The sequence below is a fragment of the Falco cherrug genome, chromosome 18 (assembly GCF_023634085.1).
Source record: "Falco cherrug isolate bFalChe1 chromosome 18, bFalChe1.pri, whole genome shotgun sequence".
NCBI lineage: Eukaryota > Metazoa > Chordata > Aves > Falconiformes > Falconidae > Falco > Falco cherrug.
Window position 1 is genome coordinate 6,089,308 of NC_073714.1, and position 16,901 is coordinate 6,106,208.

The 16,901-nt window shown below is 55.1% G+C and overlaps 2 protein-coding genes across 3 annotated transcripts; one reads left to right on the forward strand and one right to left on the reverse strand.

Annotated features, from left to right (window-relative positions):
- The first annotated feature begins 16 nt into the window (after nucleotides 1-16).
- On the forward strand, nucleotides 17-7,143 carry LOC102059624 (serine/threonine-protein kinase 10-like). Its single transcript, XM_055696393.1, is given in 14 exon segments — nucleotides 17-211; nucleotides 307-379; nucleotides 764-958; nucleotides 1,280-1,361; nucleotides 1,447-1,565; nucleotides 1,653-3,480; nucleotides 3,598-3,731; nucleotides 4,269-4,392; nucleotides 4,560-4,971; nucleotides 5,085-5,209; nucleotides 5,296-5,481; nucleotides 5,607-5,732; nucleotides 5,835-5,948; nucleotides 6,069-7,143. Coding segments are annotated over 14 exon segments (3,783 nt in total). The 5' UTR covers nucleotides 17-54; the 3' UTR covers nucleotides 6,177-7,143.
- A 114-nt stretch (nucleotides 7,144-7,257) lies between these two features.
- NCAPH (non-SMC condensin I complex subunit H) lies at nucleotides 7,258-16,823 on the reverse strand. Of its 2 annotated transcripts, none has more exons than XM_055696043.1 (17): nucleotides 16,571-16,823; nucleotides 16,409-16,496; nucleotides 15,984-16,076; nucleotides 14,714-14,855; nucleotides 14,059-14,174; nucleotides 13,600-13,789; nucleotides 12,931-13,022; nucleotides 12,568-12,773; nucleotides 11,954-12,102; nucleotides 11,309-11,412; nucleotides 10,746-10,868; nucleotides 10,315-10,422; nucleotides 9,464-9,628; nucleotides 8,946-9,062; nucleotides 8,608-8,690; nucleotides 8,201-8,276; nucleotides 7,258-7,787 (listed from the first exon to the last, which is right to left on the reverse strand). In XM_055696043.1, the coding sequence occupies exons 1-17, from the start codon at nucleotides 16,771-16,773 to the stop codon at nucleotides 7,728-7,730; spliced, it is 2,115 nt and encodes a 704-aa protein (XP_055552018.1). In that variant the 5' UTR covers nucleotides 16,774-16,823; the 3' UTR covers nucleotides 7,258-7,727. The 2 variants fall into 2 exon arrangements, with proteins under 2 accessions (XP_055552018.1, XP_055552017.1); XM_055696042.1 differs by having other exon boundaries at nucleotides 14,059-14,177.
- Between the last annotated feature and the right edge of the window lie 78 nt (nucleotides 16,824-16,901).

Here is a 16,901-nt window from a genome sequence, read left to right on the forward strand (position 1 = left end):
GGGGTGTGGGTGCTGGGCAGGAGGCATCGTTATCGGCGGGGTTCGTTTGTGCTAATGGCAGAGCTGGAGAAAGGGTTGACGGAGGAGCAGATCCGCGCGGCTTGCAAGCAGCTGCTGCTGGCGCTGCAGTACCTGCACGGCTGCAGGATCATCCACAGGGACGTGAAGGCCGGCAACGTCCTGCTCACGCTGGACGGGGACGTCAAACTGGGTGAGCCCTGGCAGGGTTTGGGCCCCGTGGGGTGGGGGGAGGCCGGGAGTGGACGCGTTGCCCCAAGGATCTTCTCTAACAGCTTCTTTCTGCAGCTGATTTTGGTGTCTCGGCCAAAAACTCCAGCACCATCCAGCGCCGGGCGTCCTTCATCGGCACCCCGTACTGGTAGGTGTGGGGCAGAAATCCCCAGGGATGCTGGGATTTGGGAGCGCAGGCAGGTGGGATGGGGGAGCCCAGATGTCCCGTTCCTCTTTGTGGATGTTCACAACCGGCTCCTTGACACCAGGAGCATCTTGAGGAACCGGATCGTTCCTCCTCCAACCAATGCCAGCTCCGGGGGGGCTCCTCAGCCGTGTACGGAGAGGACACGTGGGTGCTGGTGGGTGCAAGCCCGCCTGGGCTGGCGCTGGAAGAGCCAGGGTCAAATCTCACCTCTTCTGCCCGCAGGGTTGTCTATGGAGGGGGTGGCACCTGGGTTTAGTTTTGGGGGCAGATACCAGCCCCTGGTCCAGAGCAGGCTGGACCTCTTCCCCTCTCTGCCACGCACAGGATGGCCCCGGAGGTGGTGCAGTGTGAGACGTCCAAGGAGAGCCCCTACGGCTACAAGGCTGACATCTGGTCACTGGGCATCACCCTGATTGAGATGGCAGAGATGGAGCCCCCCTACCACGAGCTGAACCCCCTGCGGGTGCTGCTGAAGATTGCCAAGTCCCAGCCACCCACTTTGCGTCACCCCAAGAGGTGGTAAGTCCCTGCGGAGGCATCACCCCAACATCTGTGACAGTGGGAGAAGTTGGTCCATTGGGCAACTGTGGGGAGAAGCTGTGTCCGGGCAGCTGGGCCGGGCTCTTGAACCATCAGTGATGCTTCCTCCAAGCCCAGCTCCAGAAGTGGCCCCACAGATTTCCCATCCTGCTACCTTTGCCCCCTGAAGGTGACACACCGGGGTGGGGACCTTCTGCCAAGGTGCCCGGGTGTTCCTAACATCACCTCCAGGTCTGTGGGGTCCACGGCGGGGGGTGACGGGGAGCTTCTGGCCCTGTGCTCACAGGGACCGTTCCACAGGTCTGAAGATTTCAAGGACTTCTTGAGGAAATCCTTGGAGAAGAGCCCCGAGGCGCGGTGGTCGGCCAGCCAGCTCCTGCAGGTGGGTAGCACCCATTGCCACCTGCCCAGGGTGCTGGGACCCCTCCCTGGTGCTGGCCCCACTCACCTCCCTTGCTCCCACCCAGCACCCTTTTGTGGCGGGCATCTCCGACAAGCGACCGCTGCGGGAGCTGGTGGCCGAAGCCCGGGCTGATGTGCTGGAGGAAGAGGATGAGGAGGAAGGTCTGGTCCCCTCGGTGCGTGAGTAGCGGCTGGCTGGGGTGCAAGATCCCTCCAGCCCTTTCCAGGAGCTCGCTGAGCCTCACCTCTTCCCCCACTGTCCACCCCACAGCCTGGGCAGGAGCATGGAGAATCCTCCTGCTCCCCAACCGCGGGGGATCCCCTGGAGCATCAGCCCCTGGCCGCTGTGGGGAGAGTTGGTGAGGAGCCGGGGGGTCCCATCTGATGTCCAGGTGGCAGCAGAGCCCAGGACCAAGACAGCGCCCGACTTCTTGAAGCAGATGAGGAGGAGGTCTGAGCGTGTGGGCTCCATGAAGCTCCCTGCGAAGAGGCCGTCAGAATTTCTGAAGCTGATACGGCGCAGGTCATTTTTTGGAGGGATGAAGTCCCAAGAAGCAGCTGAGGAGCAGCACGGGGTGAAGCTGGGTGGGTTGGAGGTTACGGCGCTGGATGCTCCTCAAGGAGCCTCAGCAGAGCTGGGAGGAGAAGTTCAAGGGTGCCAAGAGGAGACCAGCCCTTTGGAGACCCCCTGTGACACGGCCAAGCCCCCCTCGGGGCCACTTGGAGACCTTGCTGAGCTGCAAGAGCTGAAGGCGGAGCAGGTTGGACCCCAGGCAGAGCCCCAGGAGGACAGCCAGCCTGCCAGCGCATCGCTGGTGGCCAAGAGGCCCATGGCGGGGTGGCTGGTAGCCCAACCAAGCCCTGTTCCGACTCCCAAATGTGACACAAAAAAGGAGTTGAGCAGAGCCCTCACCTGTACCTCGGTGGCCCTGCCCGTGCCCAGGGACGGGCGCTGGCATGGGGGCTCGGTGGTGGGGCAGCTGGTGGAAGCCCTGGATCTGTGGACCATAGGGACCAAAAGCCAAAGCTTCAAGTTGCCAGCAGAGCATCAGCGCCGGGTTACTCGGTCGTTGCTAGACCTAAAGGTTGAGGTTGGCCCAGCTGGGGCCGAAGGTGGCCTTGGGAAGGGTGGTGGTGGAGCAAGGAGGACACCCCTGGGACCTGAGCGTGCCGGGGAGACCGAGCTGGTGGAGAAAAGGGTAGCACAGGGTGAAGAATTGCTGATGCCCAGGGTGCCAGAGGGGGTAGTGGTGGGGTCAGATGTTCTCCAGGGGTGGCAGGAGCCCCCAGCTGGTCTGGGAGAGGCCGGAGAGAGGAACAACGGGGCGAGAAACTCAGTGGTGTGTGAGCCCATCACTGACCCCCTGGACCTGGTTGAGCAGGAGGTGGGGAGGAATGAGGAGAAAGCCACAGACAGCGTTGACACTGGGGTGGAAGCTCCTCCCAAGGAAGCCCTGGTGCCAGCAGAAGTGAAATTGGAAGAGAATGTTGGAAAAGGGTGTCTGATGGGGGACCGCGAACCGGTGGGAGATGCAGCCAGCCCGGGGGAAGCGATGCTGGCAGGAGAGGAACCGGCGGCAGCCTCTGCAGCACGTGTAGGAGAGAGACCTGCAAGTGAAGAGGCCCAAAGTTCAGTGGAGCATTCATCCTCCGTGGAGATCCTGGGACCTGTTGAAGAAGAAACCGAAGAGAAAGCAGAAAACTGCCTCAGAGACAACCAGCCAGGAGCTGCTCATGGGAATGGCTGGAAAGGACAAGATGGAAATGATGGAGAGCTTGGAGAAGATGGGGTGCAGGTTGCTCCAGCCCTTGAGGGCCCATCAAGGGATGGACCTGGAGAGGAGATGGGTGGCTCGGAGGGTCGCGGAGCAGTGCCAGAGCGTCCGGAGGCCCTTGGTGGACACCCAAAGGCCACGAAGACCGTGAGCTTTGGTACTGCCCTTGTCCGCGCTTCTTCCCAGGCGCGAGCAGCGTGGGAAGCAGGGAACACACCGGGTCCATCCATCACCTCAAAGCAAGGAGAGGAGCCATCCCCTGCGGAAAACCCCGCAGCTGTACAAGGCCCAAGTGCCCTCCCTGCCCTTGGGGCAGCCCAGCAGGTGAGAAGCTCACGGGAAACGTGGCCACGTGAAGCCGCCTCCACCTTGTGTGGGCTCCCATGTTGGTTTTACGTAGGTTTGGGCCATCTGAGCTCAAACCGACACTCCCGGTCACAGGAACCTGCCTCGCTCCGAAGGGTGGTCAAGAAACCCCACAGGTTTGTGGCGGATGGGGAGGAGGAGGTGAGCGTGGCGCCCACCAGAGCTGCCAGCAAGGCTGGGGAGAGGGATGAGATGGTGCGCTCGGCTCGGTGAGTGATGCTGGCAGTGGAGGGGCCACCAGGCATCTTCCACCCATTTCTGGCCGAGGAGGACCAGGGGCAAAGGGAAGAGGGTGCGGGAGGGAGGATGGATCTGGGGTTCTGCAAAGCACAAGTGCTTGACCTCCAGGCTTGGAAAATGCATCTGCTCCAGCAGGAGACCATGAGTGAACCCTTCTCTGCATCCTCAGGGCTGAGCCAAAATGTTGCCCAGCCCCGTATCTGGTGTGTCCAGCAGCCAGCTTGGGGAGGGAGAGGGGAAGATCTCCTCCCACAAGCTCTCGCATCGCCCAAGGAGAGTAGGAAAGGATGAAGGGGGAGATGGAGGGGTGGTGCCATCAGCTGTGCATGGCCACCACAGACCCGATGGAGGCCACATCTTCTTGCTGGAAAAAGTCTTCTCTGCGATGTTACACCAGGGCTGAGCTCCTCCCTTCCTTGAGCCACCTACAAGTCAGCCATCCTGGGCGAGAGGCACTTCCAGGGCCACCTTTGGCCCCCTCTCACCGTGATTCTTCAAACCTTCAGGCGCCAGGAGCTCCGCGAACTGCGGGTGCTGCAGAAGGAAGAGCAGAGAGCTAAGAGCCAGCTGGAGCAGAAGTTCCACCAGCAGCGGGAGCAGATGTTTCGTCACATTGAGCAGGAGATGATGGTAACTGGACCATTGTCCATTGGTGCTACGATATGGGCAGAGAGGGACACCTGCAAGGGGTGCTGGGGTCCCACCGCGGGAGATGCCAGGGTCTGGGTGGGGGGGTTTGGTTGCTTCGGTGGCCAGTTCTGGTCCCTGCAGCCCCATTAACCGTATCTGCATGGCAGAGCAAGAAGGAGTTTTATGACCGGGAGGTGGAGAGCTCGGAGCGGCGCTACCGGCAGCTGAAGGAGCGCCAGGAGCTCAAGTACACGGCGAGGCTGCGTGATGAGGCCAAGCGCCTCAAGGCCCTCCAGGAGAAGGACTGCGAGAGGAAGATGCAGGAGCTGAAGGGTGATGGCAGAGAGGTGAGGGTCTGACCAGAGCTGCCCCTCCCAGCCGTGCTGCCAGGAGCCTGGGGACCGTCTCCCCTGGGTGCTGGGACCAAGCCCCTCCACTGCTCACCGCAGGAGCAGCGGTTCCTGCAGCAGCAGCAGGAGGAACTCAACGCAGCCCTGCAGTGTGTCGTCCAGGAGCACAAGAAGAAGATGATGTCCATCGACTGGGAGTGCATCAGCAAGATCCATAGCCTCAGGAGAGGTAGGCTGGGCTGGGAGGAGGAGGATGAGGATGGAGGGCTCTTAGGGAGGGGAGCAGGGGGTCTGGCTGGTGGGTTTTGGGGGTGGTGATGGTGCTGTGGTCCTGCCCGGCAGCCCGCGAGTCAGTGGTGTGGAGCATGGAGCAAGGGCACCTGCAAGAGAAGTACCAGCTCTTCAGGCAGCAGGTGAAGGAGCAGCACGCGCTGCAGAGGCAGCAGCTCTGCAGGCGCCACGAGAAGGTGAGGTGGGAACTGCCGGCGATGCTCCCCCCAGCCCGGTGGGCCCCCGACTCCTCTCCTAGCTCACCCTCCTGCCCCTCTCCCAGGAGATGGAGAGGATGAACCGCTTCCACCAGCTCTTGCTGGAGGATCTGAGGAGCCAGCAGGCACAGGAGCGGGCTCAGCTGTTGAGAAGCCAGCGCTGTGATGCTAAAATCCGCCTGGCCCTCTTCAAGGACAACCTGAAATTCCAGGAGGCTAACGGGGCCAAGCAGCGAGAGAGGGCCAAGGAGGTAGGAGGACCTGTCCGGGGGCCAACGAGGTTCCCCAGCCCGAAGTAGGGGGAAAGTGCCCAAAAAATCCACAAGTGATGGCTTTTAGGGAAAGGGAGGGTGACGTGGGCTGTCCCCCACCGCAGTTCATGCAGCAGGAGGAGAGGCGGCAGCGAGCAGAGGTGCAGCAGCAGCAGGAGCAGCAGGCGCAGCAGCTGCAGGAGCTCCAACAGCAGCAGGCTGAGAGCCTGGCAGAGCTGGAGCAGATGCAGGTACTGGGGACCGCTGCAAAACTGTCTGCCCCGGGGGCTTCCCGCAGGGCTGCTACCCCTCCTCAAGCACTTTCCTTCCCGTTTCCACCTCCCCTCTCCCAGAGCGAGAAGATGCAGCTCTTGGTGGAGCAGGAGAGGCGGCAGCTGGGGCGGCTGGAGCAGGAGCACGCCATGGAGCTCAGCGAGTGGAAGCGACGGCTGGCTGCCCGCAAGGAGGTGAGTGCTCCCGCAGCCCGAAGCGTCTCCTCGCCCTGGCCCTGGCCCATGGAGGGCTGCTGTCCCCACCAGCCCCCGTGACGTGGGGCACAGCACACGGCAGCGCTTTCTCTCCTCCAGATGCTGGAGGAGGAACTGGGGAACTCGCTGCCGGTGCAGCGGCGAGGAGGGCTGCAGGGCGCCCACAGCAGCAGCAGGATCACCCGCTTCTTCCATCTCCCCTCCTGACACTACGCCGCAGGCTACTGGGGAGAGGCGGGCAGCTGCCTGGGGATGGTCCCAGGGCTTTTCTGGGAGATGGGGCTGTAGGATCTCAAAGGCAATGCGAGGGGCGGCTGCCCTGGGGGTGCTGAGCCCCAGGGCTGGGCAGGACATGGTATGGATCCCATGGGTGGCAGGCGTGGGTGTGTTCAAGTCCATCATCGCCATGCTGGAGGGGCTGGGGTAAAGCAGGTGCTGCCACCCCAAATCACCCCAGAAGCCCCTCGGGGAAGAAGCCCCTCAGGGAAGTCTCCCCCACTGGTCCCCAAGCTGTGGATACGGGGGGTTGCTGGCGCTTCCCAGGCGGCTCTCCCCTCAGCTGAATTGCGACTCAAGGAAATACATCCTTTCTTGAAGAAAGTCCCTGTTTGTGACTATTTTTTGACTTAAAAACTCTCATCTTACGCCCCCCCCCCCCCCCAGTGCATCCTGTGTCCCTAACTTGCCCCTCAGGCCAGGTCTCCGCGAGGGGTGGGTGTCCCAGAGATGCCCTCAGGGGTGGCTGGCAGCACAGTGCCAGCATCGGAGCCCAGTCTAGGTCCCACCACCCCACAGAGCCGTTCTCTACCTGCTGTGTCAGGGCCCTGAGGGCACTAATACACCCTAAATGGCCTTGAGCAGCCTCACCAGGGGTCTCGACCCCCACCCATGGCCCAGGAGCTCTATGGAAGCTCAGCTCAAGGGCTTCACTCCCTGCCTGAGCTGTGTTGGGAGCGCTGGGCTCCCTGCCTCATCGCCTCAGATCCAATCCTGACCTGCAGAATAACTTCCTGGCTTGATCTTGGACCTGCCCCAGCACCGGGAACTGGCCTGGTGCCCTCAACTCTTGGTTGAACCTGGCCGCCACCTCCAGGTTGGTCCTGCTCACGTAATTCAGGTCCTGGAGGAGTGTGTCCTGGCTGGTGATGCTCTGGCTGTGTGATTCCATGACTCCTGGCTCGCATTTCCTTAGGGAGCTGTCCTGCTCTTGCTGTTCTCTGTCACTTGTGTTATTTTAACCTCTCGCCTGTTTTAGAGACTCCTTCTTCCCATCTCAAAGGTCTATCTATAAAATCTGTTGTAATTTATTATCTCTAAGCTCAGTATAAAAAGTAAATAATTCCATGGGGCGAACCAGGACTACAGGAGAAACGGGAGACACAAATAACGGTCAGTCCACGTACTGGGAATTGCAGATGGACAGGGAGGGAGACGCGGAGGGAGCCTTTCGCTAGCAGGCATGGGCGGTTCAGCGTGAGGTGGAGGAAATCTGCTCCCCAGACCCAGGAAAGAGCTGCTGGATTGAAGATGGCAGGAGCCAGGCAGGCTGAGCTGCAACTGTCCATCTGCGCCAGTCCTTTTAGGCGGGGTATCCTTGATTTAAGTCTTACTGAGGTGCAGAGACCAGTGGGATTTCTCAGCAACAGTGCTGGGAGGAGAAAAATCTGCCACTGATGAGCTAGTCCAGAGCCAGCACTGGTCAGCTGGGATGCTGAGCTGTCCTAGGGGTCAGCCCTGGGCGTCTGCTCCGTGCAGGACTCAGTTGCCTTGTTTCACTAGGACGTCACACAGGTCCTCTGTGCCCTCTAGCTTCAGATTCTGGGAAGAGAAAAGTGAAGTTCAACAAAGTCAGACTGAAGGCCTGGCATAAAAATAAAAAAACCCACCATGATGAAGGTTTGGAACAATCCCAGTCCCTTCTGTCACCAGCAGCACATGCAAGGCCAAGGCTTCCCACCAGTTGTTGCTTTGGGTCTGAAACGCTCACAACGCTTAGAACAACAGTGAGCAACGAAGCCCTCACCCCTCTGTCGCTGCACCCAAGGACAAGGAATGACAGAGGGCTGGAAACGTGACGAGTGCCTCACCACGGGCTAATTTATGTTCACTATAAGCATGAAACTGGGACTTATTACTCGATTTAGCAAGAAAACGGCCCCGCTCCCAGTGCTTTTCGCTGCACGTTTCACCTGCTGTTCCCACCACCCTGCCGGTGTGCACACTGTGCTTACCTTCTCGTTTGCCAAATGCAAGAGGCAGGCGAAGGCTAAGGGGACAGACAGATTGTTTGCCATCGCAGAAGGCAGGCTACAAAAGAGAAGGGAGGAGGTTAGGATGGCCAGAGCCTACTGAAACCCGACAGATGGAGCGTGCCTGCAAGGACCAGGTTGCCAAAGATCAGCTCCTCCCCAGAGGTCTCGTTTTTCTGTACCTTTCCCCCCCCACCCCGGGCTAGCAAAGAACTTGCCAAGCTGAATGCAACCTGCAGCTCTCTCAGGCAAAGCCAGAGAGCAAGAGGTTTTCCCCCATCAGGGTTCAGTTAGCAGGGTGTAATAGACAAGGAGGGGTCAGCGTTTGCCCAAGCTCAGCTGAGGTCTGCCCCCCATCTTCAGTCCAACCTTTTTTAGGGCCTCCCTACCTGTGAAACAGTTGCTTTGTGATGCTGCTGAAGATCTTGTCTCCTGCTACCACTGATGTGTTCTCTTTCTCTGCATCTTCCGCCTATTTAGCGAAAAGACAGACACTGCTGAGACAGACTTTGCTCCCCAGTATTCAGCCTTGTGTTCAAAGAAAAACCACTGCGAGTTACATTCAGCCTGTCCTTACCGGCCGTCCCATGGGAGCAAGACAAGTACTACTAGAAAGAAATTGCTGCTAAACCTGCCCCAAACCGTCTCTGCAGCAGTTAAGCAGTTACCTGCGGGGCATGCTCCCACCCTCAGGCCTAGGGCGGTGTCTGGCTTCCCCTGCACTCACCTCTGCCATTGTTACTTTCTCATGTCTATCGGTCAAGAGGTCCCACATGTTTTTCTTCAGCCTCTTCATGTCCATTTTCTTGGCTGTCTTTGCATAGTGAATTTCTATCTTATTGATCTGAGGAAAAGAAGGTTAGTTGAGAGTAACTGAGCAGAAGCAGCAGCGCTATCCTCAAGTCCACAAAACCAAAGAAAACGTGGTTCTCCTTGGGAACAACGGTGAATACTGTCTTAGTACTAAATCTCTGACTTCTAATTCCCTCCTCTTACGCAAGGGTTCATCTGGGAATAGTGGTTCTCCTTGGGAACAACGGTGAATACTGTCTTAGTACTAAATCTCTGACTTCTAATTCCCTCCTCTTACGCAAGGGTTCATCTGGGAATAAAGCGTCCAGTAGCAAATCCCGGAGATCCTGCACCAGGTAAACTGCTGTTTTGGGATGTCTAACCACCCGAGGTGCTGAGAGGCTTTGCTCCAGAGTGAGCAGTTCACGGCTTGGTAACCACACGAGTCCTTACCTTCAGGGGCTCAGCAATGAGGTTCAGCTCTCCATACACTGTGATATCGCCATTGCCAACCCCATTGAGCAAAGCTTCCTCACCCTCAGGGTGGGTGGTAAGGTTGAACTCCCTTGTCTGGCCCATGAATTGAACAGGGTCATTATCATTGTCGCTGTCTGCAGCCTGATCAAGAAGAGATACAGCAGTGAGGCCACCCAGAGACATCCATGAGGAGCAGGAGCCAGAGATGTCCTGCACCAAGATAACAAGAGCACCTGCCACGCAGCAGGGTGGAGATACCTGCCCACCTTCCCCATGGAACATGCTCTTATTCAGCCTCTCCCCACAGTGCTTGGGCAGGGCTAAGGCTAAACCCAGGGGAGATCTAGAGCGCAGAGTATCAAAAGGCTGTTCTACACAGAAAGGTAACAGAAATGAGGGCTGTCCTGCCAGTGTGGGACCAGCTAAGACTTGTCACAAGTGCACTCGGGAGCAGCACTGGCCTGGCAGAAAGCTAAAGCTTTAGAGGAAATCGACTTCAACAGGAGCCTGAAACAGCTGGGAGGAAACATCACCATGTAGATGGCTGCAGCGGTGAGCGGTGGCATTTACTCCTTCTTTAGGGCAGAGGTGTATGGAAAAGGCTGGGATGGAGTTTCTGTGGCAAACTAGCAAACACCAAAGGCAGAGAGTTTAGTTGGTGTCGTTAGAGTGAGGAGACAGGGGTGGGTGCAGACACTCCTGCAGCTTCGTTATAATCTGCAGCCTCAATTCTTTTTCACTAGTAATTCCAGATGCAGATTCTTCCTAAATGATTCCCATCACATACCCAACATAGCAACAGAAAGAGATCTTCTTGTTCCAGTTACCTGCAACCCAGGGCAGAAATTGGAGGTGTCGTTGGGGTTGTTGTAATCGTACTCGCCAATCTGATCTTCGTGATCCATCGGGCTGCTCAGCTCAGGCTTCCTCCAGAGCTACAGAGACAAGACCAAGGGTCAGGAAAGGAAAAACCCTAAATACTTCCCCAAGCGATGCCTGCACCTTGTTCCTTCATCACCTGCCCTTCACCCAGCCTACTGGCCCTTCCTCCTCACTGCGTACCAGCCCTCTAGCAAGCCCCTTGTAAAGCACAACAGCTAAGCACGGCCACTTTGGCGTACACAAGTAGGTGAGTTCAGCGAGAGACAACCCGGCCAGTCTCCAGCCCTGAGGAACACTCCAAGGCACTTCAAACATTTGGTGAAGACTGGTTTTGTGACAAAATCGTTGCCAACAGGCTTTTAGAGAAGACTCTTACCTTCACAGCTGGTTTGAGGGACAGCTGGAGAATGCAGTCAGGGTCATAATTGAAGTCTGGGGGAAGCGTGGTGCTCTTTGTGTTCTGGTTTTCCAGAATGGACTTGGCTAGAACTACAGAAGCCTGGGGGAGGTAATAAATACCATTACCCACGAGCTATCCACTACTCGGTAGATCAACACACAAGTGCTTTGAACACAGGTATTCATCTGAAAGGCAGCAAGTTCTAAAATGCCTCCAAAGACAAGCTCCAAACTGGTCCAGTCAGTGCATGCAGGGGCTTCTGCACAGCACCCTGGGACACGCAGCTGGACCCACAAGGTCTCTTTGACTGACAGGGTATAAGCCAGGAAGAATCCTGCCTGACTCTGCACCCTAAGGTTGGTAAAACTCTCTACGTGTAACGCAACCTGGAGGCAGAAGACTCTGCACCAAGGAACGTACATGATGTTGGGTTTACAGAGCCAGTTTCACAGAAGCACGAGATGAGCCATTTGCAGGTAACAGGTCCAAGACATGCTGGCAAAAGCGAGAGCAGAAAGAGGCAGAAACTCAGCATGTACCTTGGTCTTACGGAAATATGTCTTAAAGTCAATATCCTCATCAAAGTTGATTTCAAATGCTTTTTTTGCATTCTTTTTCTTGGCCTCTTTTGTAGAGGCAGCAGCTGTGGCAGAAAGGAAGGAAACTGTCAGTGTTTTGTGACAGAGTAAGGACAACAAGCTCTCTCCTAACTTGAGCATCTGCTCCACACAGAAAGGTCACCTACAAGGACCTTTCACTTTATTACAGGAAAGCAATAGGTGTTCTCAGCTTCATGTTTTAAAGGGATCAGTATCTTTTTACCGAAGCAGAAAATGTCATTTAATCTTCAGGTTTTATGCAGAAGGTGGGAAACAACAGCCCGAGCTGTGTTAGTGCTAGTGTTTTCCAGTGCTGCAAACTTCCACCCCCTGAAACTGTGAGCATCGTTAACAAACCCAAACAATAGAGAATACGTTAGACACCAAAGGATCCGCACATGATACAGAGCCTTCCTGGTGCCCGAACTCAGTACTGCTTCCCATCTGGCTGGAAAAGAGCCATGCAGGCCTGTCCCTTTCCTTACTGTCCCTACTTTGACTCAGATGGCACCCATCTCCAAAGGTAAGCAAGACCTGGCAGTAGCCGCATCTGTAGCGTACGAGCCGCTGACTTTAAATACATACATGTGTGTCGAGGTTTGAAGCGCCAGTGCTCTGGGCCAGCCCACATGGACAGAGTTCGGGGACTGAAATAGGAGTATTCCCTTGGTTCCGTAGAGAGATGATGGCACATCACCTTGATGTCTCCCTCTCCGAAAGCAACCACATCAGTTCTAGAAAGAGCACACAGGCTGCTCAGTGAAATCATTCCTTTGGCATACACCAGGCCTGAGCGTGCATTTCATATCCAGATCATCTCTATCTAGACATCGCCTGCTCCTTCTGCTGGCATGCATGCAGGACTCCTGCTCTTTAATCAGTGAACGGTGAGTGTTGCAGCGTCTGGAGTCTGTGAGGCTGCTGCAAAAACAGAGGTGGGCTTGCCAAAGGGCTGGCTGGAAACCGGGGAGCAGAGTGAGCAGACAAGCAATCACTCTGGGGAAATGTGACCGCACAAAAAAGTCCTCTCAGAGGGTAGAGATATTGCTGTCACGCATTCCTGGTTGTACCCAAAACTTGAGGAGAAAGCAAGCTACAGCCAGATGGGAAATGTGTATTCAGTACAGGTTCCCCAGATTGCTGCCAGAAGTTGTTGCTTGCTATCAAAGCAAAGCTATAGATTTTCAGTGGCTACTTACCCCTTCCTCTGGCAGCCTGTTCCAAAGGAGTTGAGGTTTCCTGCGAATTCCCCAGTCTGGCCTGCTACTGTATTACTGGGGGAGTCAGAAATGAAGTCATCATCTGGCTGGGTGGGAACATTGTCTTCCACATCGCTGTCTACCTCTGCATTGATATCGAATGCTTGGTCACTCTTCTGAAATTTATCCAACAGGGCTGACACTGACTGTAGGAGAAGAAGGTGCTCAGGAAAAAAGCCACGGAGGATATCAGCAGTCCTGCAGCGCAACGTCCCACTGCCCTGTGTATCTTGGAGATGACTTTGGAGGTTAGTACAGAATACAGCTCAGGTATCCCACCCAGCACGGAGCTAACGAGCATACCTCTTGATGGGATTCAGCATCCCATTTTGTAAAGTGGAAACCAGCCAGTGAAGAGCAGATGAGGCGTTTTTCAATGCACTGTGCTAGCACGGCTAGAGACAGGGAGAGCAAAGGGGGAGAGATTAGATACAGGATGAAGCAACCAACAGCTCAAACAAGTGACGGGCATTCAATTGTTCTTAAAGCCACATATGTAGGCAGCATGTAGGGCAGCACAGGGCTCACTGCAAAAGTAGCTGAGCTCATTTCTCAGCAGAGATGAAGAGTTCAGTTGCTGCCCACACTCAAAGGTGAGCATAACACTGGGAATCTTATCACAGCAGTGGGGTTCAGTAGTATGTCCGGGCTCAAAACATTTTAAGAAGGTCAGACTTAACATGGAGCACACTAATCTCAACTGCTGTGCAACTCAGACCACATATACGTGCTGTGTGACAGATCTGCCAGAGGTTAAGCTACGCGTAGTGATCCAAAACTTATAAAAGTTCCTGTTTTTCCAGCAACCAGTCTCAGTTTGATCAGGATGAGAGCAATGGTGCTACAGGGTAGCCAAGCAGTGAACAAAAACAGAGGTCAAGCTGGCTGAGACCAAAATGAAATACGCCTGGGAGGTGAAAAGGATTGAAAGGTCTGGATGGGCCCCTCGGCTTAGCAGTTACCCGCACTCACACTTTAAATCCGTCACTTTCACAGGATCAGGGTTTGGCAGCGTGATGGTCTCTGAAGAAGGGAGAGGTACAATCTTTGAGTCAAAGAGGAGCTCACTGTGGCAGCCTTGGGTATGCAGCCCCGTAAGGAAAATGCCAGCTGTGCTGCATTCGTCAAAAGATATGGCTGTTCTCCGGAACAAGGGGTCAACCTACAGGTACGGAATGAAGAGAGAATCAAGAAACAGAGTAGACGGAGGGGGTGAAGCAGGTCTTTGTGGGAGACTTTAAAGTACAGATCCAAAGGAAGAATGACCCGCACGTCTTTTTCAGCGAGGAGAGAGCTCTCACAGCTGCCTCACACAGGAGGAATATACATGACTAGGAACAACCTTGCTATAACAGGAGAGTTCAGACATGCGTGTGAATGTTAGAGCCCAAGAGAGGAGTGAGAAAGATGCAACTGCTACAGCAGCCCCACCTCACATCTGGGATTAGCCTCTGGCACATTGATGTTATTCAAGTTCTCTTCGATGGTTTTGCATGAGTGCTTTTTCTTTGTCTGAACTCTCTGGACAGCCCCAGGAACCGGACTGCCTTCTAAAAGGAAAAGAAGAAAAAGTTACACTTAGAAAAATTGTTGAAATACCCTACAGAGGGACAGCACAACTTCTGCTTCTGTTTGTACGACAAATACGAAAAACCCAGTGGGCACGAAGTTACCCCATTAGGTATCTAATTAGCTTGAACCACCAAAGTTTCATTGGTCGGATGCTGCATTTCTTCTTACTGACTATTTTATCTTAACAGCGTATTTGTTTCAAAGCAAGGGACAGCAAAAAGTGAGGCAGTTCATTTTAATGTTTCAGATTAGGCCACCTTTGGTTTGCATTGGGCCAAATTGTTGAATACAGGATTAAGCAACAGATTCAGGTTCTCACCTCCAACCCTCCCTGCACAAGCACCCAGGCAAACCAATCTGGGATTTCCCAGCCCTTGGAAAATTAAGTTAGCGGTACTCTCCTAGATGCACAAAGCGCTTCGAAGTTTACGAGCACTATGTAAGCACACAGATTACTTCTCTTACACGCAGGTGGAGCAGTTACAGCTTAACAGAAAATGAGTGAATGGCACACCTCTTTTCGGCGAGCTATCCACATTTTTTGTAGATGCCGATTCCTTGCCCAAGCCTCCGAGAACTTTGTATGTATCTGCGTGGATCACATCCACGCGCACGGCGTAGATCTTTGCACTGGCATCAATCGTGCCAGCTGCCACCTGACAGGAGGAACAAAGGATGCAATGTTTAGTTAGAAAGGAAAAAAGTCTCATCTAGAAGATGCAAACACAGAAGACAAGCTGCAGACCTGAATTTCTGAATGCTCTGTATTACAAGCAAAATTGTGACCAACTGGGAAAGGATTGATTCTGAAACCTACTGGAGACCTAGGTGCACAGCAGGGGGTCGAGATATGTCTTCCCAGGCAGATTTGCTTTATCAGGCCTTTTGGAAGGGATCACACAGAAGAATCCTTTAAAAGTTTCCAAGACTAAACAACGGGGAGAAGCAGAAAGGTACAGATTTGCATTTCCCAAGAGACTGTTCTCCAGCTTTCCTTCATGCCTTCTTTTGGGTCATCCTCTTGGTATCATTCTATTTTCCAAAATTACGAAGTCAAAAGACATGAAGCGCAGGAGATGCCAAGCACCCTTTTCGATCGCAGATGCCCCTAGGAAGGCGAAGGACCACCTACTGAAACCTGTGCACTGTTTCCCATCCCTTTCTCAGTTTCATCGACCATAAGGCAGCTAATTCAGGGGTTGCTTGAGGCCACGTTCAAAAGCTCTGCCTTTTTTTGTTCATCCAGGAATTGAGTTCTCCCTCCTAGCATCAGCCAACTATAACAGCGAGTCAGTCTTTGTCCTGGCAAGTTCTTTTTCGATCCATCCTGGGTCAAAATTCAACTGGGAGTTAGACACACTAACTTCCTTTCTTTTCCAGCCTTGTTTCGTTACTGGTTCTAACACCCAGTATTTACCAGAGAAGCCTCACAAGTCCTACTTTCAAACAAGCTCCCCTTTTAAAGGACGATAACTGAAAGAATTCAGCCTTTAATTTCTGTGGTACAAAACGGTTCAACAGTCAGCTTCTGCGAAAAGCGTCTGTGCTGCTTTTACCAGGTATTTTTAGTGGAAGTAACCAGCTCAGTTACCTTTGTTGAATCAGGATGGGGCAACAGATTCAGGTTCTCACCTCCAACCCTCCCTGCACAAGCACCCAGGCAAACTAATCTGGGATTTCCCAGCCCTTGAAAAATGAAATTGAGGTTTGTTACTGACTAAACCTTAGGTTAAATGCCAGTCAGAAATAAAGTACCCCTGTGACCAGGCAGCAGTTCCTCTCACCTTGAAGTTGGTCATTTCAGAGTCCTTCGCTTTCAGGATCTCCTTCATATAGTCTATCAGGTGTAAGACGAAGGCATTCTTCAAGGTGATTTTCTGCAACAAAGCACAGCTTAGGACTGATTGCCTGGCAAATGACACCTGTCAAAACTGTCTGCACCCTCATCCCACTGGGGTATTTAGAGCAGGACTGAGGGGATATTATGGTCTGTGCCACATTCTGCTTTGTTACTGCTGGGAAGGCAGCAACAGGAGCCCAGATCTGGCCACGGCTCGGAGCAGGGATGCGGCTCAGAGGGCTTGGAAGAAGAATAACCTCGTAGCCAAGGCTCAGGGAGTTTAAAATCCCTCCCGGCCTTGCCAGCACCGCCAGCCGGGGCGGTGTGAGGGGGGCCGGGATGAGGAGCCCCCTCAGGCGCCCCACTCACGTTCTCATTGGAGAGCTTGATGCAGGTGCTGTAGTGCTCCGAGATCTGCGTGTTGCTCCACTGTGCCGGCTGCCATGCCTCCGCCTGCCTGAGGGAGACACGGTACTTTGGGGACCCTCCTCCTCTGCCTGCCGCAGCCCCTCACAGCGGGCCCGGCCGTACCTGGGCGCGGGTGAGGAGGCGAGGCTGAGCTGCGAGTCGGCGTTGCCCAGCCGGAGGTCGGTAGCCTTGGAGCGCCGGCGTTGCCGTCTCTCCTGTTCATCGTCGTTACAGGGACACTCGGCCAGCACGGGAGTGCCGGTGCCGCCCAGGGCCCGCGGCCCGGGGGAGGCGGCCGGAGCCCGAGGGAGTGCGGGGAAGCTCATCGTCACGGCGGAGCCCGGGCCTGGCCTGGCCTGGCTGTCTCTGGCCCGCCGCCCCCTCCGCCCCGCCCACTTCTCCCCTACGAGCCAATCGCCGCTCGGCCCGCCCTGACGGCGACCAATCGGCTGCG